General features: G+C 58.1%; 3 protein-coding genes across 7 annotated transcripts; all 3 read right to left on the bottom strand.

Moving 5' to 3' along the window:
* Nucleotides 1-4,244: 4,244 nt before the first annotated feature.
* On the bottom strand, nucleotides 4,245-8,706 carry RIN1 (Ras and Rab interactor 1). Its single transcript, XM_011942439.1, has 10 exons — nucleotides 8,493-8,706; nucleotides 8,154-8,334; nucleotides 7,937-8,051; nucleotides 7,785-7,857; nucleotides 7,582-7,673; nucleotides 6,689-7,426; nucleotides 6,091-6,396; nucleotides 5,702-5,833; nucleotides 5,434-5,585; nucleotides 4,245-4,932 (listed from the first exon to the last, which is right to left on the bottom strand). Exons 1-10 carry the CDS (start codon nucleotides 8,576-8,578, stop codon nucleotides 4,456-4,458), a joined length of 2,352 nt encoding a protein of 783 aa, XP_011797829.1. The 5' UTR covers nucleotides 8,579-8,706; the 3' UTR covers nucleotides 4,245-4,455.
* Nucleotides 8,707-9,509: 803 nt separating this feature from the next.
* BRMS1 (breast cancer metastasis suppressor 1) lies at nucleotides 9,510-17,460 on the bottom strand. 4 transcript variants are annotated; one of them, XM_011942438.1, is made up of 10 exons: nucleotides 17,308-17,460; nucleotides 14,428-14,573; nucleotides 13,662-13,752; nucleotides 13,335-13,462; nucleotides 13,096-13,175; nucleotides 12,903-12,999; nucleotides 12,249-12,341; nucleotides 10,900-10,964; nucleotides 10,424-10,463; nucleotides 9,510-10,065 (listed from the first exon to the last, which is right to left on the bottom strand). In XM_011942438.1, exons 2-10 carry the CDS (start codon nucleotides 14,564-14,566, stop codon nucleotides 10,058-10,060), a joined length of 741 nt encoding a protein of 246 aa, XP_011797828.1. In that variant the 5' UTR covers nucleotides 14,567-14,573; nucleotides 17,308-17,460; the 3' UTR covers nucleotides 9,510-10,057. The 4 variants fall into 4 exon arrangements, 3 of the variants coding, with proteins under 3 accessions (XP_011797828.1, XP_011797826.1, XP_011797827.1); XM_011942436.1 differs by having other exon boundaries at nucleotides 9,510-9,983; XM_011942437.1 differs by lacking the exon at nucleotides 17,308-17,460 and adding an exon at nucleotides 16,926-17,148.
* A 248-nt stretch (nucleotides 17,461-17,708) lies between these two features.
* On the bottom strand, nucleotides 17,709-19,953 carry B4GAT1 (beta-1,4-glucuronyltransferase 1). 2 transcript variants are annotated; one of them, XM_011942435.1, is made up of 4 exons: nucleotides 18,808-19,947; nucleotides 18,351-18,558; nucleotides 18,085-18,086; nucleotides 17,709-17,952 (listed from the first exon to the last, which is right to left on the bottom strand). In XM_011942435.1, exons 1-2 carry the CDS (start codon nucleotides 19,861-19,863, stop codon nucleotides 18,367-18,369), a joined length of 1,248 nt encoding a protein of 415 aa, XP_011797825.1. In that variant the 5' UTR covers nucleotides 19,864-19,947; the 3' UTR covers nucleotides 17,709-17,952; nucleotides 18,085-18,086; nucleotides 18,351-18,366. The 2 variants fall into 2 exon arrangements, with proteins under 2 accessions (XP_011797825.1, XP_011797824.1); XM_011942434.1 differs by having other exon boundaries at nucleotides 17,709-18,558; nucleotides 18,808-19,953.

Here is a 19,953-nt window from a genome sequence, read left to right as displayed (position 1 = left end):
CCGTCGCGTCTGAGTGGGGGATGGAGTGGGCCAGTGGCAGTTCTGCACAGGTAGGTCTAGTGCATCATGGGGTCACCATGTGTCTGTGTCAGCCTGTCCCCGTGTGTGTGTGTCTGGGAGTCACACTCTGAACCCAAGAACAAGGGTGCTGAAATATTTCAGTGTTTGCAAATTCAGGGATGTCTGAGTGGGTGGCTGGTCTGTGTCAGGGTGTGTCTGGGAGGAGGGGCGCCAGTGTGTCCCTGTGCCCCATCCCGCAGGAGTGAATGGCTGACAGTGTCAGGGTGTGCCTGTTAACTCTGGGGGTGCCCCAGGGTTGTTGCACATGCCCATGGCTGGCAGGGTATGCACACTGTGTGGGAATGTGGGTCAGACAGTGTCACTGTGTGTTAACTGTGGGTGTGAACATGGGTTGCAAGGCCATGGCAGGGTGCTAGATGCTCTGTGTTGAAGGTGTGGCAGGGTGGGGTGGGTCTCAACGACTGCCTTCTGCTACACCCCTTTCAGGCCACCCAGTAGGCCCCTGGTTCCTGGATCACCATGGCCCACAGAACCAGGGATATGCAGCCCTTCCCTCACCCCCTATTCGCAAGGTCCCAGGGACCCACTGCCATGCGCTTTCCTCCTAGCACCAGGCCAGCAGCACTGAGTCCCCTGGGTCCTCTGGATGGCCTTCTCAGCGGAGGGGACCCTGCACGTGGCCAGGAATGAGGCGCATTCTGCCCCCTGGTGGCAGCGATGAAGGATGCGCCGCCCTGCACCCCAGGAAAGCGGAGGGACGGTTTAGGCTGCGTCTTTCGGAATCAGTCATTCCACATAGACTCACAAGTGCCAATTCCGGCCCGGGCATTGTTCAAGGCCCTTGAGATTTAGCTGGGAACAAGGCGGGGTTGGCTTTGGCATTCTAGTGAGGGAGACAGACAATAAACTTGCATACAGAACCACCGTGACTTTAGGAGTGATGAGGGCAACACTTCCAAGTAAGGAAATGACCTGGCTGCTCGTTAACAGATCCAAACGTCAGAGTTCCAGTATTGCCCTGCAGAGTGGACGCTGGGCCAGGCATGTCACCTCTTGGAGCCTTGGTTTCCTTTTCCACAGGGACAAAGACTGGGGAAGGGGTGGCACAGAATCCCTAGGACACAGTGGACTTTCAGTTACCGTCCAGATCACACCATGCGAATGGAGAGATGGGACCTGTTTCCCTTTGGCTGGAGCTGGGGGCGCTTGGCGCTTGGTCTATAACAGACACTTTTGTTGTCGTCGTTGTTGTTTGATTTTTTGTTGGAGTCTTGCTCTGTCGGCCAGGCTGGAGTGCAGTGGCATGATCTCAGCTTACTGCAACCTCCACCTCCCAGGTTCAAGTGATTTTCCTGTCTCAGCCTCCCAAGTAGCTGGGACTACAGGCACAAGCCACCCTGCCCAGCTAATTTCTGTATTTTTAGTAGAGATGGGGTTTCACCATGTTGGCCAGGCTGGTCTTGAACTCCTGACCTCAGGTGATCTGCCTACCTCGGCCTCCCAGAGTGCTAGGATTACAGGCCTGAGCCACCTCACCCAGCCTATAACAGACATTTGATAAATGTGCTGAGTGGACAAATAAATCAGCCCTTCTGCTTTGAAGAACTGCAGAACCTAGTGTCTGAACCCTTTGCCCTGTAACAAGGCACTTTCCCTGAGCAAGTCTGAGTTTTCTCATCTGTAAAATGGGGCTAGTGAGACCGGTCTTACACTGGCCTATCATTGTCTGCCTTCCCTGGAGGCTCTGACCCAGGATCATGACCTTGCTGATGCTGCTGATTTGGCCTGGACCCCTGACCAATCAGTTTTTTTATTTTTTTATTTTTATGTTATTTTTTATTTATTTTTTTTGAGACGGAGTCTTGTTCTGTTGCCCAGGGTGGAGTGCAGTGGTGTGATCTCGGGTCACTGCAAGCTCCACCTCCCAGGTTCAGGGTACAGGGTAGCTGGGACTACAGGTGCATGCCACCACGTTTGGTTAATTTTTGTATTTTTAGTACAGACGGGTTTTCACCATGCTGGCCAGGCTGGTCTCGAACTCCTGACCTCAGATGATCCACCCGCCTTGGCTTCCCAAAGTGCTGGGATTACAGGAGTGACCCACCAGGCACAGCCCAGAGTTTCTTGAGAAGAAAAACCACAAGACCCAGGCAGCAGCAGCCCCTTGTGGTGCTCCATCACTGGGGAGGGCAGGGAGGGGGTCAGGTCATGCTGAGCCTGGCAAAGGTGGGAAGGGCTTGCAGAGGCCCCAGAGCCTCATTCCCATGAGACCAGCTGTACATCCGGCCCCTGGGATCCTCTGAGCACCCTCTACAAACATTCCACGTCCTTCCTCTGGGACTGAGCTTGACACATCCTGTGTTTGATTCCCAGAACCCAGCCCTCCCTTACACTCCCCAGGTTTCTGCCTCACTGTCCCTCACTCCTAGTTATCAAACTCCAATCCATGAACAGTATTTATTGAGCGCCTATGGCATTTGTGCTCAGCATTGGACTGTGCGAGGCACTAGGGGTGAGTGGTGAAACAGGGAGGGAGGACAGAAGAGCTAACGGGACACTTCCTATCAGCGAGAAGCTTGGGAAGGCATGAAAGTGGGAAGAGAAGAGCTGCCGGTGGCCCAGTGACAAATTTGGGAGCCCTGCAACTGGGCTGTATCTGGACTGCTCATCTGAAAGCTAGTGACTGGCTGGGTGCGATAGCTCACGCCTGTAATCCCAGCAATTTGGGAGGCCAAGGTGGGTGGATCACCTAAGGTCAGGAGTTTGAGACCAGCCTGGCCAACATGGGGAAACCCCATCTCTACTAATAATACAAAAATTAGCCAGGTGTGGTGGTGCACATCTGTAGTCCCAGCTACTTGGGAGGCTGAGGCAGAAGGATCATTTGAACCGGGAGGCGGAGGTTGCTGTGAGCCGAGATCACACCACTGCACTCTAACCAGAGCAACAGAGCAAAACTCCATCACAAACAAACAAACAAACAAAACCCAAAAAGCCAATGCCCACAATTTCTACCTCCCAGCTGTCATGTCTGACACGTGGGCTGGCGTCTCTCTGTGCTCAGTGCCTGCGGAGAGAGCCTCTGGGGTCGTCCTCCACGGGGACAATTCCTTCCTTCCTGAGGATGGCCCACGAGAGGCTGGCCTTACCCAGACCCCAGAACCTAAGGGACCTAGGGGCCAGCAGCCTCGGTCCCTGCGCTGTCCCCAGGTTGCCTGACACTGCCAGGGACCCCCTGTGCTGCTACAACCTTGGAGGTGCCCTCACCTCTGGGTGGTCAGCCTCTCGGCAGCTTCCCTGGCCATGCACGCCCCCTCGTGGTTGGTCGTCAGCACTTTTCCTTGTTTGGATTTGCTACCTGCTCTGGGCTTCCTTGGGGGCTGCCCCGGCCTTTGGGGGTGACTTAGAATGGAGGGTGGAGCTGGAACCTGATGCCCTGGTTTGCATGGGGGAGCCTGTAAGGACTTGCTGTATGACATCCTGGGAGTCACTTTCCTGAACCTCAGTGGGCCCAACAAGCCACAGCCAGGTAAAGCTTTTGTGATGGCCAAGAGTTTGGTGCCCCCTCTCCATTCTGGAAGCTTATCTGCCAGCTGGTGTACCTCCCCAGAGATGCTGGAGGGCCTGGGAGGACTCCAAATCTTGGGGAGAGACTGTAACTTGGGTACTTTCTCCCCAGGGCCTGATTTCCGGGGGAATAACCTCCTTGAACTAGGCGTCAGCAGGTGGGAGCCCTGTCTGGCAGAGAGTGGACTCCAGGAGAGAGTTAGCAGCCCAGCTCTCTCCCTCCCTTTCTGCCATGAGCTCTGCTTGTGCAAAATCACCCATTTTGATCACTGGAACACTTCTGGGAACCGAGCAGGGCAGCAATAGTGTCCCCACTTTACACGAGAGTACTGAGGCTTGCAGGTGCAGGTCCTTCGGGTGTCCAGGACAGGGGTGGGCCCTGAGCCTTTGCTGCTGTTCTGTGGCCTTTCTAAATCCTCCTGACACCTAGGAGCCATTGGAACCTTTTAGGGTCTGGAAGTCTCAGCCTGGTAGGGGCTACTGGGGTGGAGCCCTGACTCAGTCATGCCCATGGGGGGAAGGGTAAAAGGAGCCGAGACCATTGCCCTCCCCATGTCAGAGGTTGGGCATCTGTCAGATTCGCCCCCACTTGGCATACTCCCCATTGCAGGCTGGCTCACTCTCAGCTGGGGGAGAAGAACAAGAGGCAAGGGGCCTTGGGCACACAGTCTGGGGGTCCCCTGAGCCCCCTCATCTTTATTCCAGTTCCTCAGATGTGGCAGTTCCCTCAGCTTCCCTGGAGACAAGTATCAGACAAAGGTGGTGGCAGACACAGGACAGGGCCCTGGGTGGGGCTGCTGGCGCTAAAAGGACTTCTCAGCAGGCGCAAGGTCTCCCGCCCCAAACGACCCTTCTGGCCACTTCAAGCTACTCCTCTGCTGCCCGGCTTCCCTCTGCCTCTGGCTCCCCTGGCTGAGCAGGGCCTTCACGGGCTCGACCCTGGCCCCCTTCAGCAGTTGTCTCAGACTCTTCCCGAGTGTCCCTGGGGCTGGCTTTGACCCCAGCGTCCTCATCTCCCTGGCACCCTTGCTCCTCCCCTCTGCTCCTTGCCTCTGACTGCCCTCTGCCCTCCTCTTCTGTCGCAGCCTCCTGGGTCTCAGGCCACTCTGCCCGGCGGTAGACAAGGTAGCCAGTGGTGGGCAGCCTGTGGGCCAGGGCTCCAGGGGGCAGGCGGTGGTAGCCCTGGTCCTTGTACAGGAAGAGGCCAAAAGTGTTGGGCTGCGTCACTCGGAACTTGGTGGCACAGAGCTGGTTCAGGGTGGCGATCGAGGCCTCTGGGGGCACAGCCAGGGTCTTGGAGGTGCAGCCACTGCTGGGATCCTGATAGGCTACTCGGAGGAGGTGCTATGCAGGAGGAGAAGCAAAAACAAGTACTCAGCCCTGACTGGCATGCATCTGGCTCCAAAGCTGAGGGACCAGTGTGGGCTGTGCAGGGACAGGGTGGGGAGGTGGAAATCCAGTGGCAGAACCAAGTGGCAAAAGCTCTGTGAGCTCCAGGGGTCAGCTTGTGGGCCACAGCTGAAGGTGCAGGACAGCCCAGTGGGGAGCTCACAAGCCTGAGACGAAGCTTTGATAGTGCACACTTTGTGCTCCAAGCACTCTCCTGCATTAACTCATTTAATCTTCACCTCAACCCCAGGAGGTAGGTCCTATTACCACATTGTACTGATGAGAAAACTGAGGCACAAAGTCGTTAAGTAACTTGCCCAAGTCCCTACAACCCAGTGGCAGAGCCGGGATTAGAACCCAGGATCTGGCTACAGAGTCTGGACTCTTCACCAAGGACAGGAAGGTGAAAGGCGGGGACGGTGTCTGGCTCTGAGGACACGGTGGAGGGCCTGTTACCTGGAAGCAGTGGGTGGCAGGCAGGCGGCGCTGCTCCCAGAGGCTGAGGGAGCGCCGTAGCTCCTGCGAGGGACTCAGTGGGAGGGTGTGGGCGTGACCCAGGCCACTCAGCAGGGCCAGGCTGGCAGACAGGCTGGTCAGGTAGTAGCCACCTGGGACACAGGACGGAAGAACATGGCTCAGGCTGGGTGTGGGGCACCCATCCCCTCTCCCCTTCCCTGCTTATTCAGGGCCCACCCAGGCAGGGAAGTGGGTGGGGGTCCCTCACCCTCTCCGGTGAGCAGGCTGGGCTCCAGCAGCTCTGACATGTACTCGGCCTCCAGCAGCAGCTCAGGAAGGTCACAGTGGGCCAAGACGAGGCTCAGCAGAGGCAGGAACTCGTCGGCACCTGCGTCCTCCCCTGCGGGGACATGGTGAGAGGAAGAAGCTTCAGGTGCAGTCCTTGCTTTAGGCAGTGACCCCTCCCCATGGCCTAGCAACCATGGCGGGGCTTCGGAGAGGACGCACTGCTCTCTAGGCCTGTTTCGCAATCTGCAAGATGGGAGGGCGGGCTCATTCTCTCCTGCAGGGCCATTCCAGGGTCCTGGGGACCTGCCGCTGGGGGTCCTGCCTCCGACTCAGGGGGCAGGGCAGGGTGAGGTGGTGGCAGAGACATACCCTCCTGGGTCCTCAGGGCCATGTAGAGCAGCTTGCAGGCCTGCAGGAGCCGCTTGACCTGGGCGCTGGGTGAGTAGGTGCGGAGCAGCTGCAGCAGCTTCTGGCGCACCTGCTCCATCTCTACTGGGGAGGGCAGGCTCAGGTGGGACCCAAAGGCTCCAGGACCCTGGGCCCGGGCCAGGCGGAGGCCCTCAGCTAGGCGGCCCAGGGAGCCGTCTGCGGCAAGCCGGCGCCGCGCGCGGGCTGCCAGGATGGGCCGGAGAGGCTTGAGCACAGAGCGATGCAATGACTTCTCCAGGACATGTTCTGCCGGAGGAGGGGCAGGGAGGGGTCAGGGGAAGACTGGGGAGATGGGGGGCAGAGGCCAGGGGAGAAGGGAGCCCGGGTAGAATCGGGGAGGAGAGGCAAGGAAAGCAGGAGGAGGTAGCCTGGGTGAGACAGAAGAGTTTGGGGAGAGAGGGGATGGAACTCTCTTGAACAGTGGTAAGATAGGGTGGGTTTGTAAAGCAGCAGAACAGAATCAGACAGGCTGGCGCTGTGGAGGGGAGCAGAGGGTCGGATGGGGCAGTGCTGGAGCTATGGAGAGACGGAGCCTCACCCAGCCTTTTAGGCGGCAGCAACTTCTCAGGGCCCAGCTCCACGCTCAGCATGGCCCGGGCCCGGCTCAGCGCCTGACGGATGCCCTGCAGCTCCTGGGGCTCAGGCCCGGCCCGCACCTGGGTCAGTAGGTCCTGCACCAGCTGGCCTGCGGCTGTGTGTCGGTCCTGCATCAGTGCTGCTGCGGCCCGGCCCACCTGCCGCTCCGGCGCCAGTAGGGAGCAGAAGGCAGCACTCATGGACCGAAGCAGAGGCCGCCGGCGGCCCAGGTGGGGTGAGGTCGCTGGGCTCCCCCGGGACCCTGGTGCCCCCTCCTCCTCGGAGCTGCTGGGGGAGCCGCAGTCCACCTCCTGGAGGGAGGGCATAGGCGGAAGGCTAGGGTCACCGCCTGCTGGCACGCGGTACCCCACTGAACTCTCCCTCCGCAGCAGTTGGCAAGGGGGCAGCCGCTCTGTCTGGCTGGGGACTGCCCCTGGCAGCACAGGGACGGGGGGAGGCGGCACGGCAGGTGGAGACAGGGGGCTGGAAGTCTCTGTGGACACGCGCACTTTGAAGCTTCTCTTGAATTTCTCCCGCTTGGTGGGCCCCAGGTCCCCCGGGAACAGGGGGTTGAAGAAGCACAAGGCGGCTCCGGTGCCCTGGTCCAGCTCTTGAGGGGACCGGGCCTTCAGCTGGGGCAACACTGGGCCTCCAGCCGGGACCCTCTGAGCCTTGATGTTGAGGGAGGAACTCCAGAACTCTAGAGAACAAGAAACCAACTGGGGCCTCCAGGATTGGTTAGGGGAAGTTTCCCAACCAAGGAAAGGCATGGGCTTCGGGCAGTGTGCTGCGAGCCTTCCCTTCCCCTCAGCCTCAGCTTTTTCATCTGTGCAATGGGTGGCAAGGAGCTCTTACCAATGCCCAGATGGGAGATGGCCTCCAGCTCTTTGTGGGTGGCTGCACGGTGGATGGCTCTGGGGAGCTGCAGCGGGAGGAGAAGGATGTCCCTGAGGCCAGAGAGGGGAGCAGAAGGGAGTGAGGGCCGAAGGGGGTGGGGAGGATGGGCTGTCCCAAGGAGCAGGGCCCGTGGACACGGGGCACCCTGCAGGCAGACTCACCGGGTGTGGCAGTAGGCACAGATGAGCTGGACTAGGTCTGGGAACCTGAGCTCCGAGCCCTCCAAGGAGACGCCTGAGAGAGGAGGGAAGTGAGGTGCTTCTCTGGGGAACCTCCCCGCTTCCAGCCCCTTCCCGCCAGGCCAGCCCCTCACCGCCAGGGCTCTCCAGGATGTAGTGGCTGGAGACGAAGGAGGGGCCGCTGGCTTCGGGCAGTCGCACGCACAGGGCCTGGCACTGCCGGGTGTTAGATTTCCGCACGAGGAACGTCTGCAAGTGGATAGGGCTCAGGCAGCTCAGGACCTTGGCGTCCCACCCTTCTCCCTCCCACCCCTGGCTGGCCAGTCCCTGGAGGTCGGGGGCAAGACTCACCCCCGGGGGCTCGGTCCTCAGCACGTGCAGTGCCGCCGCTGCGTTGGCTTGCAGCTGCAGCCACACAGGCCGGGTGAGCAGCAGGCGCTCCCGCAGGCTCACAATGCGCCCCGGCCGCTGTGGCCCACCTGCCTGCCCGCCGCTGGCATTGGGCACGTCATACAGTGGGTCCTGGGCTGGCCTGGGGGCGGGCACCCAGATCTGAGCAGGGAGCCAGGGGCTGGGACCCTTGCCCTCCTCTTCCCCGCTCCCAGGCTTCCCACCTTCTCTGTCCCCGGATAGGCCCTCTTCTCGCAGCCCCTCCCTGCCCCACCTGGGTGCCCTGCCAACTTCACTAACTTTTCTGTCTCCAGGTGCCCAGGAGTGAAGCTGGATGGGCTGGGGGCTCCAGGAGGGCCCGTGCCTGACTCTCCAGGGCTTTCCATGGCTGGGAGCTCCTTCGGCTTCAGGAAGAGAATCCAACCCCAAGGCAAGGCACGCACATCCCCAGTGAGTAACACTTCCTGAGGGCGGTCCGCCTGTCACACCCGCCTGTTAACTCTTGTGTGTCCACCCCGCCTGGCCAGTGCCTGCCTCCTCTGTTCTGAACCCTGCTTCGGGGGTCAGGGATCCCCTCCATGCTAGCCTTGCCCTGAGGGCCCCGGCTGGGGGGTACCACCTCCACACAGGGCCTCCTGCAGCCTCACCAGCTCCTCAAATTGCACAGGTGGGCGGGAAGCGGTTAAACGGACTGACCCAGTCCCCGCAGGCCCCAGCCACACTCTGGGGGCACCTCTGGGTCTGTGGTCAGTTGCTCATCTGCCCCTGGCCTCAGGTCAGCCTCGTGGGAGAGCACCCTCTACTGTCCAAAGATGACTCACTCCTGAACACGGGTTTTAGGATTTTAGGTTGCCATGGAGAAAATATGCCACATCTCCATGGAAACCAACCTATTTGCTTAACTGAGGTTCTGGGGGTGGTTCTGACACTCAGCACTAACCAGGGGGAGTCTGGCTGTGAGGTCGTTAGCACATGGCGCTGCTGCCGGCTGCCTCCTACGCACGCAGGCTCTGCCAGCCTGCCTTGCCAATCTGCCAGGCAACTGGGACAGGTGCAGACATGACCCAGGCTCCAAGCACAGGCACCCATCCTCCCCATCCGAGGCACTCCGCTGGCGCCATATGTTGTCTGCCCAGTGCCGGGCAGCCCAGCGCCCACCTCCCCTTCCCCAGTCTGGCCCCACGCACAGTGCTCCAGCCTCTGCTGGGTAGTGCAAGGAGTGGCAATCTGCAGGTACCCCAGAAGTCAGCCTGGTTCAGGTGCTCCCCCAGAAGCCCTGACTCTCTTGCAAGGTAAATCACACATACACAGGGCACGCCAGAATCCCAGGAAAGGTTTTAATTCTAGTCCTTGAAATCTGAGAGGCAGACACCAAGAACTGCCCTGAGAAAACCTGGGGGGCCTGGCATCTTGCTTCCAGCTCCAGCCAGGGTGGACAGCCCCCCTAGATATCACGTCTGACTCAGAGTTCCTGCACAGTGGGGCCTGGCTCCCTGGCCCTGAGGCTGGAGAGCCTGCATTCAAGGTCAGCAAGAGGATGTGGCTTTGACTTCGGCTGTCTTCTCTGTCAGGGGAGCCTCAAGAGGCGGATCTTCAGGAGCAGGAGGTGGCAGGCGGCTCAGGGATGGAGACAGCAGCCTTGCCTGGCCAGGTCGGCTCCACAGCCACAGCTGTGCAGGCCTCGAGGAGGACAGAGGAGGAGTCCAGGCCAGTGCCAGCAGAGTGGGAGGGCCCAGCAGCACCACAGGAGCCTGGCTGGGCAGACCCTGAGGGGCCTGTGGGTCTGCCTGTCTGCAGCAGGAAGATGAGAATCCTGGGTGCGGTGCCAGCTGCTCTGAGGGTCCCCCTGGCTCTGAACAGCAGGGTCACGGTCCTGTGCATATGTGGGAAGGAGAAAACTGTCACCAGTGAGAAAGCTGAAAGGAGGGGGGCAGCCACTTACTGAGGGGAGTGACTTTGGGCTGGCCCAGGACAGGCCTCCTGGGCAGCTCCATGGCCCTCCCTGACCCCTCCTGAGTGGGAGCTCCATCAACCCAGGCTTCCTCAGCCCCATCCTGGTTCCTGCTCCTCAAACTCCCACAAGCCCCTCAAATCTAGACCATCCTAACTTTCTTGGGCCACTGATTCTGACACAGCCGCAGCCTCTCTCTGGGCTCCTTCCTGGAGGCTGAGCTGAGGGAAGGTGATGGCAAGGCGGGCAGGGGAGGCCGTACAACAGCCATGGTTCTTACCATCCGATTTTCTCTTCTGAGGGGACACAGCTGCCCTAGCCTGGGTGGATGAGAAGAAAAGCCCCCTGAGAGCCCACCTACAGCTTGGCAATCCCTGCCCCACCCCCCACCTCTGTGGCGTGTGGGCTGCTGCCTTAGTGCTATGCCCCCAGGGCTGGGAACACAGGTCCCCCCAAGCCAGAGCTCCCATGCTCCTGACCGCTGGCCAGCTCAGCGGCTCTCCCGCCTCCCCGCCCCCCTCCCACCCCATCAAAACCTGCCCTGGAATAGGAAGGGGCTGACACAGACTAGAAATCCCTTCTCCCAGGGCCGCCTTGAGCAAGAGGACTTGTGAGCCAACTGTGATCCAGGGACCCTGGGCTGAAGATGGGGGAGCCTTGGTGAGCAGAGAACTCCCAGGCCTGCAGATGGCAGAGCTGCTACCAGGGTGGGGGGCCCTGAGGTGGGGCAGGGCACATGGACAGCAGTGGCCCCACCTTTTTGATGGCCGTCCAGTCCTCCAGGATGTCGATCTCTTGAAGCATGTACACGATGTATGGGCCTGTGGTGGGGGTCAAGGAAGCCCAGTGGAGGCGGCAGGTGACGAGGGCAGGGCCACCCACCTGACATTCAGGAGTGGGGGTACAGCAGACAGCATAAAGTGGGAGCTGAGGATCTGGGTCCGAGCTCAGGTTCCACCTCCTGCCTCTTCGCCCCCCAGTTCCAGGGTCCTCCTGGAACCAAGTCCATGGAGGACACCGAGTGTTGCTCCCCATCCCTTGCTCATCCTGCAGCACTGGCCATGACCTGGCCCCTTCCCTGATCCAAAGACAGACGCAGGGCTTCTCCCTTCAGAGACAACTCCCCTTCCCCACAGTGCTCCCTACCTGATGTCTCCATGCCTTCACCTCCCATTTGCTCAAGTCACGGCCTTCCAGATTCCTCCCTCCCTGCCTGGGCCTGCTCTCCAGCACCAGGTAGCCATAATGACTAAGGCTGGCTGCTGCAGGAATGCCCTCAGGGGCGCAGGAGGACTCAGCTCTGCCAGGACAGATGAAAGCACAGCAGGCCCTGGACTAAGCTTAAGCTAACCCTGCCTAGGGAGGGGCGGAGGCAGCTGGTGCCCTCTTGGATGTGGGCACCCCATGGTAGGACACCGGAGCACACAGGAGAGTGAAGCCATAGGCACTGGGTAAGACCAGAGAGGCCTCACAGAGGAGGTAACGTTTGAGATGAGCCCTGGACAGTCGGGACAGGCAGGACTTCCAAGAGGGTGGGATATGAGCAAAGGCTCCCCAGGGAAAGCTGGGGACCCGCTCAGACAACCCCAGGAGACGGAAAGGCCTCAAAGGCCAAACCTCACTCAGGCTCGAGTGCAGTGGCACATCATGGCTTGCTGCAGCCTTGATCTCTCAGGCTCAAGCAATTCTCTTGCCTCAGCCTTCAGAGTAGCTGGGACTACAGGTGCACACCGCCATGCCTGGCTAATTTTTGCTATTTTTTCTAGAGACGGGTTTCACCATGTTGTCCAAGGTGGTCTCGAAATGAACTCCTGGGCTCAAGCAATCTACCTGCCTTGGCCTCGCAAAGTGCTGGGACTATAGATGTGAGCCACTGAGCTTAGCCCGTTTCTGTTTTCCTAGGGTCCACATAGCCCAGAGAGACCCAGGACCCTGGAAGAAATTGCTGACAGCTGGATTTGCCTGGACATGGTCACATGACACCAAGCAACCACAAGTGCGTCTAGTGCGACTGTCCTCCATGTCCCCTCCAAACCCCTCCCCCAGGTCTGGAGGTGACCCTAACATCCTGCCAACCTTTTAGGCCACCTTGGGTGAAAGGATACCAGAAACCAGAGGTGCCTTCTTCCTCTTGCTGGGCGGCAGGGAGTCCCAAGACCTGGAGCTGCCTCTGGCGTGCAGTTTGTCGTCCCACCATTCTGCCCCCAGACCCAGAGTTAGAATTGGGGTGCTGGCCCACAAGACACTCCCTCTTCTGTAGCCTCTGCCCCCACCAAGGGCCAGCCTGGCCTCATATCCCCTGCCCCATCACAACCCTGGGCTTGGGGTAGGAAGCCCCTTAGGGCTGTTCAGGTCCTGCCCACACAGCTGCACAGCCCCGGGAAGAGGCCGCTGCACTTCTGTGAGCCTCATCTGTTTAGTGGACAGTGGGATGATGCCAATTCCTGCTACCCAGGACTCCACATGAACACAGGTACTATGAACATGGAGGGGACAAGAGCTATTGCATGGGACTGCATGTCACACTGATACCTGTTTTGGAAAGAGCAGGGGTAGAAGAGGGCAAGGAGACCCACTCTGCCTGAGCCCCCACTGTGTGCCAGGCCCTTTCCAGGCCTGGTTTCCTTCAGTCCTCACACTGACCCCAAGAGGCAGGTCCTCTGACTGTCCCCTTGACTTCAGGACATCTGAAGTCCAGAAAGGGGTGGGTGTTGACAGAGCCAAGCCCAGGGCCAGGGTGCCCGGGCTCTCGCGCTCACCGGAGCTGAGGTCCAGGCTCTGGCGGTCCTCCTCCAGCCTCTGGATCCGCTCCTGCAGCTCCCCCTGCAGCGTGTCATAGAGCAGCAGCTTCTCACTCTGGAAGAGGGGGCAAGAGCTCAGCAGAATGGATGGGGTGAGGTCACTTCAGGCCTTGTGCCCCGCCTTGTCCCCAGTGTACCCAATCAGGCCCACCTCCAGGTGCTGTTTGGCTCCCTGCAGCTCACATTCGTACTTATTCCTGATCACATCCAGACAGAAGCCCTTGTAGATCCCTGCAGAGAAAGGGAGGAGGGGCCCTGCTTGGCTGGGGAGCCTGGTGCCCACACAGGAGGGCTGAAAGCAAAGGGTGAGGCCAGGGAGGAATGAGAGAGGAAGGGGACAGGGTGCCATGGGTTCTGGGAGGGGAAAAAGGCACAGAACCACCCACAGACCTGCCACCTGAATGCGAATCTTGAGGCTCTGCTGCAGCCCCCCAAGGGGCTCCGTGTATTCAGGGGCTCTCTCAGCCCCCACTTCCTCCAGCCGCAACCGCAGCTGACTCAGTCGTTCCCTGAACAACCTGGGTGGTAAAAAGGCAGCCGTGCACCCATTTGCTCACCTATCGCTCCTGGGCAAACATGTACCCAGCACCCATTCCACAGCAAGCCCTGTGTTAGCTGTGCACTTCCTGGGCACCAACCACGCCTGCCCAGTACCAGGCCCACCACCTCCTCATCCCAGCTCCTCGCAGACCCAGCCCAAGGTGTCCCCACGCTCACTTCTCCTTTAGCTCCGAGAACTGCTTCTCTAGGTCCAGCATCTCACTGACACACTCGCTGCGGCGCCGCTCATAGTCCTCATCATCCATCTCTGGGACAAGAGGCCAGTAAGGGCTAGCTCTGGGGAGGGGTGGTGGGTACCCACATGTGTGCATGTGCATCCTTCCTGTGTGTGTGTGCATGAGTGCTTGTGTATAGAGGTGTAGAGGCTGTGTGTGCATGCATGCTTGTGTGAAGGGGCTATGTGTGTTTGCACGCGTGCTTGTGTGTAGAGGCTGTGTGTGTGTGCCTGCTTGTGTGTAGGGGCTGTGTGTGTATGCATGCGTGCTCGTGTGTAGAGGCTGTGTGTGTGTGCATGCTTGTGTAGGGGCTGTGTGTGTGCATGCGTGCTTGTGTGAAGGGGCTGTGTGTGCATGTGTGCTTGTGTATAGAGGCTGTGTGTGCGTGTGTGCTCGTGTGAAGGGGCTGTGTGTGTGTGCATGTGTGCTTGTGTGTAGAGGCTGTGTGTGTGCTTGTGTGTAGAGGCTGTGTATGTGTGCGTGCGTGCTTGTGTGTAGGAAATGTGTGTGAGTGTTCATGTGCTTGTGTGTAGGGGCTGTGTGTAGGTGCTTGTGTGAAGGGGCTGTGTGTGCATGTGCATGCTTGTGTGTAGAGGCTGTGTGTGCGTGCTTGTGTGCAGGGGCTGTGTGTGAGTATACCTGTGTGTAGGGGCTGTATGTGCATGCTTGTGTATGGGGGCTGTGTGTGTGTTTGTGTAGGGGCTCACCGGAGCTCTCCTCTTCTGACTCTGTCTGGCTGCCGCTCCGCTCCTCCTCACTCTCTTCCTCCTCCCCATTCATCTCAGTGGCGGAATCACCCTCTGCTTCCATCTCTCCTGTGTCTTTGCTTGGAGGCTGGATGGGCATCCGGACTCTGGGAGAAGGAATGGAGCTATCACTTACAGCTGCCCACAGCTCAGAGGGAGAAAGAGGCAGCAGGAAGCTGAACCCAACCCGATCCCAGATGGGGAAAGCCAGGGAAGTGACTGGCCTGGCCACACCTTGAACACATACTGGGTGACAAGGGTGCAAATGGCCATCTGTACCTCTTACAGAAGACTGGGAGCTGTGAAAATGCTCCTGCTCTTGGATGTCACTGGTGATCCTAATCCTGGGAATACTGGCCAAGGCTGTGATCCACAGAAAGGAAAGGCCCAGGGGGCACTCTCCACTGCCTATGGACTGGACCTAAATTTCTTTTTGAGACGGAGTCTCGCTCTGTTGCCAGGCTGGAGTGCAGTGGCACGATGTCGGCTCACTGCAACCTCTGCCTCCCGGGTTCAAGCGATTCTCTTGCCTCAGCCTCCCAAGTAGCTGGGACTACAGGCGCCCACCACCACACTCGAACTGGACTTAAATTCCTAACTGGGGCTTTCAAGGTCTTTCCCAGACTGGACTTGACCTACCAGTCCAGCAACTTCATCCCACCATATAATGGCTAGTGCCTGCACTTCCACCTTCTGCCCTCTGCCTCAGCTGTTCCTTCTGCCTATAATGCCCTCGGCTTCTCTTCCAGATAACGCTACAATCTCCTTGTCTTTCATTGTGCTCTGGGTCAAATCCCATCTCCTTCTGCCTCCTCTTGGACCACAGGTCATCAGTGTTCCCCTCTCTTTTCTGTGTCTTCACCTTCTCCCTCTTAGCAACCTCCCTCCCATGAAACTTTAGACGTGCCTGGGTATTTTCTAGCATTAACAAAACACAGAAACACAAAACCTCACCCATTCCACCTGACTGCTCCGTTTGCCACTTCACAGTTACACTTTTCAAGACCTCATGAACACTGGCTGTTCCTACTTTGACCTCCCAGTCGTTCAATGTCATCAATCTCAGCTGAAACTGGATCCCGTAGCATTAACCAATGACTTCCTTGTGGCTAATGCCAATATTTTTCAGTGCTTATTTTAATTGTCTGCTCGGCAACAGTGAACACTGGTAAGCATTCCTTCTTTTACTGACTCATCTAACATGTCTTGAACATCTAACACATACTAGGTACTGTCAGACGCTATGGTATGCAGGGGCCCCAAGTGTGACTGTCTTTGACCTCACTGAGTTTACAAGTTCCTGGGAGAGAGGAGCAAAGGAGCACACTGTAACCATGGCATGAGGAGAGTTAAGACCAGGGGCATAAGGGAGGAGTATATAACCAGGACCTGGAGCCCGATGCAGCAGGGAGGCTTCCAAAGATGGACCAGATGGGTGAGCTGCACTTATTGAGGGAACATTCCAGGGAGAGTTAGTAGCAAAGACCCAGAAATAAGAGAAGGAAAGCAGCTGGGGGCACATGGGTCTAAGTCTCAGTGAGAAATCTGAGCTGTAGAGATTTGGTCGTCAGCATACAGCAAGTTCTTCATGCCACAGGAGACGGTGCGACTAGCAAGGGAGAATGTGTGCAATCAGAAGACGCCCATAATGGAACTCCCAGGGTTACCAAAGGGGCAGATGAGGAGACCCCTACAAAGGAGGAGGCAAAACCCGAAGCCGTGGAGAAAGAGAATTTCAGAAGAAAGCCAAGTACTGCCAAGTAGTAATTGTACTGATAGTGCCAAGTACTGCCAAGAGATCACCTAAGAGGAAGAAAACAGTCCTCTCAGCAGATAATCTCTCAGCCCCCTGCAGGCTTCTATTTTATTGTGTTCTTCCAACTTCTCTGGACACTGCTTGTAGTCCTTTAGAACACTGCAGACGGCACTCCCTCCAGGAAGCTTTGTTTGTATCTATTTGCCTATTCTCATGTCTGTTCCCCCAATCAGTCTATGAGCCTCACTAGGGCAGGGGCTGCACACGTACCTTATTTACCCAGCACAGTACTGGTTCACTTGATGACTGGAGGATTTGCAAATACAAATTTAACAACAACAATAAAATTTTGTGAGGCAGACATTAGCTTTTACTTTTCGGTAGTCCCAGCTCCCTGTGATGGTAGCAAACTTTCCTTGACCCCAATTCAAGTTGTGTATAATAGGCCTGGCCTAGGTGAGCGTTTAGTCATATTCCTCAACAATTTCACTAATGATCTGCACCTGACTTGAAAAGCGCGGTTCTCTAAACCAGCTTCATCTTTCCCGTTATCAAGCCTCAATTCCCAACACTTGCAATGCCTCTTCACTGTTAGTATATTCACTTTGTAAGACGCAGCTTAAGTCTATCTCTTCCAGAAACCTTTCTCTCCTCCAGCTGGTTCTGATTATAAGTGAGTTAAGTCACAGTCTTCCCATCTTACCCCGGGTGCAAAAAGCGGATAACCATTCCTGCTCTGAGTGTTGAGGAGCTCGCAGGTGGTAAGGGATGGAAAAGCACATTGTAAAACGCTGTACACAGGCAATTTAGCTTTTCAGAATGGCAGCTCCTCCGGGACACGCCCCTAGGGAAGGCAGACCCTCCCCATTCTCGCAGAGGTCAACCCAGCTTCTCCGCGGTGCCCAGGGGGCCTCCCGCTCGCTTCTAGATGCGCGGGAGCGGGCCGGAACATCGCTGGCTCGCCCGCAGCCCAGCACGCATCAGGCCAGTTAAATCTCTGCTTCGGCCTCGGAGGAGGAGATTGTGCCGGCCCTGCTCAACTAACCGGAGAGGCCGAACCAAAAGCCATGCATGGCGATACGCACCGCGGGGACTGGGGCCTCTGGCCTCAAGACTGAGATTCCCTGAGAGGTGCCCGTGGTTGCCGGTACCGGCAGCAGCGCGGGTCTCCCGTAGGCGCTGTGCGGCTCCCTTTTCTCCGGGAGGCAGAGCCTATCGGTGCTTCCGTGTGCGTCATCAGGAGGCGACCGTCGGGGGTGCTCACAATTGGACAGTTTGGTCCCGAGGCATGCTGGGATACCGCGGGCCGGTCTCCATAGTAACTGGCCGACCTTCGCGCAGGCCTCCGGCCTGCAGGAAAGGCCCTGCTGTTTCAGTGCTTTGCAGACGGCGCACTTCGTCCGCGGCCACCTCCCCACGGCGTGCAAGGGGAGAAGCCGGCCCCGATCCCCCCACCCCCAGCTCAGGAGAGTAATGGAGCCAGCTGTGGGTGTGAACACGCATTTATTTACACATTGTCGTCAGTAGGCACATACCCAGCCCAGCCTGTTGAAGGGACAGATCTCAGGCTGTCACCTATGGAGCCTGCAGAGTCTTCCCTCCTCTAGAGCCCTTGAGGGCGAAGGCCTGAGAGAACCAAGGCTTCTGTTCAAGAGCTAAGAACTAAATTTTATGCCTTCATCTGATTTCTTTCCAAAAAGTCCATTTCATTAAGTACTCAGACTTCTTAGCTCCATCCCATTCATACTTTTTGCTCTCCTACTACCCACCCAAAATTGTTAATAATAACAATAATAATAATACTGCGATAATATTAATACTTCACATTTGTACGAAGCTTACAGAATGTTTTCACATATAACATCTCATCTGAGCCTCCCAACAGTTCCGTGAGGTAGGTATTCTCACCTCCCTTTTTACAGACAGGGTAACCGAGGCTCAGAGAGGTAACGGGATTTACTCAAGGCCACACAGCTAGTTAGTGGTAAAGCTAGGACTCGATCCCAGCACCCCATGTTCAAGTCCAGTGTTTCAACACCACAGCTACCTCTGTAAAGTGGAGCGACATTTTTTACCTCAGTCAGGCCTAACTGGTGGCCTGAGGAGCCCAGAGGCTGACTTCTCAGACTAGGGTAGGGAAGGGCTCAGCAGCGTCGGGGAGAGTTGGGGTACTTGGCCTTCAACTCCTGTTTGAACTGGCGATAAAGGATCTTATTGTGCTGATTTTCAGCCTCCTTTTGGGGATGGAACTTCAACGCTTCTTTGAAGCCCTTATGAACCAAGAAACCTTCGTTCAGGACCTCAAAATCAAACCCCGCCACATGCAGCTCACAGGCCTGTAGGAGGAAAGACAGGTCAGCAAAGTTTGATGACATTGACAGGGCTGAGACTGACTTCTCTAAAGCCACAGTCCAGCGCCCTCACCCCTCTGGAAGTATCCTGGATCTTCCACACCATCCACCCACCTCCCGAACGGTGATCCCTCCTGCTTCATTGCCTCCTCTCCATCCAGGGCCACTCCTCATAACTCCCTGATCCCACCACCCCTCCTGCCCCATTACCCCTGCCCTCTGCCTTATGAGCACCTGGCTGATTCGGTTGAAGCCGTACTGCCGAAAGCGCTCGTCGAAGGTGGGCACCTTGCCTCCTGCCACGTAGAATGGCTCCCAGGGGTCCTGCCAAGGTACCACATAGGCAGGCCGCAGCAAGCTCTCTTCTGGCAGGTTGACCCAGCGGGAATAGTTGGTGGGTGCCTGGCAGGGTGTGCACAACCCATAATAGAAGGGTCGCACCTCGCCAACCTGGTAGAGCTGCACCAGCTCGTTTTTGTTCATGGGCATACGGCGGGCTCGTCGGATCTCGAAGGCAGGCACCACCAGCGCGGTGCCTCCCCACTGGTTGCTCTGATCCAGCATTTCCCGCAGGCCTCTCCACAGCCCCTCGCTGGGCACCATGTCCACATCGATCACCAGGGCATAGTTGGCCCCCTCACGAGCCAGATTCCTCAGCAGGTTATTGGGGTAGGAGACATTGGTGCCCAACGCATAATTAATCCCGGGCTGGGCCACCCTGGCTAGCTTGTCAAAGACCTCCTGGCAAGACCGCAGCAGGGCAAACTCCCCCGGCTCCCGGGGGTCGGGCACGGCTGCCTCGTAACGAGAGGGGCACACGAGGTGCATGGCGACCCTGGCGCGCATGTCGGGGCAGTGGCTGCTCAGCGCGTAGGCCAGCACTGTGGCCAGCTGCGCCTCCTCCTTGGTGGCCGCGAACACCGACACGGACAGCGGGCCCTCCCAGCGCTCCAGCAGACCCGACAGGTGCAGCAGGTTGTCCACGCTGGCGTGCGTGGCCAGGATCACATCGCTGGGTTCCATGGTGGTCTTCAGCAGGCCCCTGTAGACGCGGTAATCGCCGCTGGCGTCCAGGACGCCTCCGGAGGCCAGCGCGGTGCGGAGCTGCGTCTTGACCTGGTCCACGGACCGTGGGGACGGGGGAAAGAACTCAAAATATTGGTCTTGCTCCTCCTGTCCGTGCAGTCCGGACAGCAGCGACAGGTAGAGCAGCTGCAGCATCGCCACCAGCATGAGCGCGGCCAGCAGCAGCTGGTAGAAGGCGCACCGGATGGCGTAGGACATCTGCATGGCTGTCGGGGCTCGGGGCGCGCAGCAAGGACCACCCGGCCACAGACTACACCAGCGGCCGCAAGCCCGGATTTACCGCAGCCTGCCGAG

This window comes from Colobus angolensis, unplaced genomic scaffold, assembly GCF_000951035.1.
Source record: "Colobus angolensis palliatus isolate OR3802 unplaced genomic scaffold, Cang.pa_1.0 Scaffold21, whole genome shotgun sequence".
Classification (NCBI taxonomy): domain Eukaryota; kingdom Metazoa; phylum Chordata; class Mammalia; order Primates; family Cercopithecidae; genus Colobus; species Colobus angolensis.
Note: the sequence above shows the minus strand (reverse complement) of the source record. Positions and strands in the feature narration are given on the sequence as shown.

Coding starts and splice junctions, on each gene's coding strand:
- RIN1 (XM_011942439.1), bottom strand. CDS start 8,578: ATGGAAAGCCCTGGAGAGTCAGGCACGGGCCCTCCTGGAGCCCCCAGC. Junction 7,858..7,936: donor CATCCTGGAGAGCCCTGGCG/GTGAGGGGCTGG, acceptor CTCCTCTCTCAG/GCGTCTCCTTGGAGGGCTCG. Junction 4,933..5,433: donor CTGCCACCCACTGCTTCCAG/GTAACAGGCCCT, acceptor CCTCCTGCATAG/CACCTCCTCCGAGTAGCCTA.
- BRMS1 (XM_011942436.1), bottom strand. CDS start 14,566: ATGCCCATCCAGCCTCCAAGCAAAGACACAGGAGAGATGGAAGCAGAG. Junction 13,176..13,334: donor GATTCGCATTCAGGTGGCAG/GTCTGTGGGTGG, acceptor CTTTCTCTGCAG/GGATCTACAAGGGCTTCTGT. Junction 10,965..12,248: donor GAAGGCACCTCTGGTTTCTG/GTATCCTTTCAC, acceptor CCCCCACCACAG/GCCCATACATCGTGTACATG.
- B4GAT1 (XM_011942434.1), bottom strand. CDS start 19,863: ATGCAGATGTCCTACGCCATCCGGTGCGCCTTCTACCAGCTGCTGCTG. Junction 18,559..18,807: donor GCTTCAACCGAATCAGCCAG/GTGCTCATAAGG, acceptor TTCCTCCTACAG/GCCTGTGAGCTGCATGTGGC.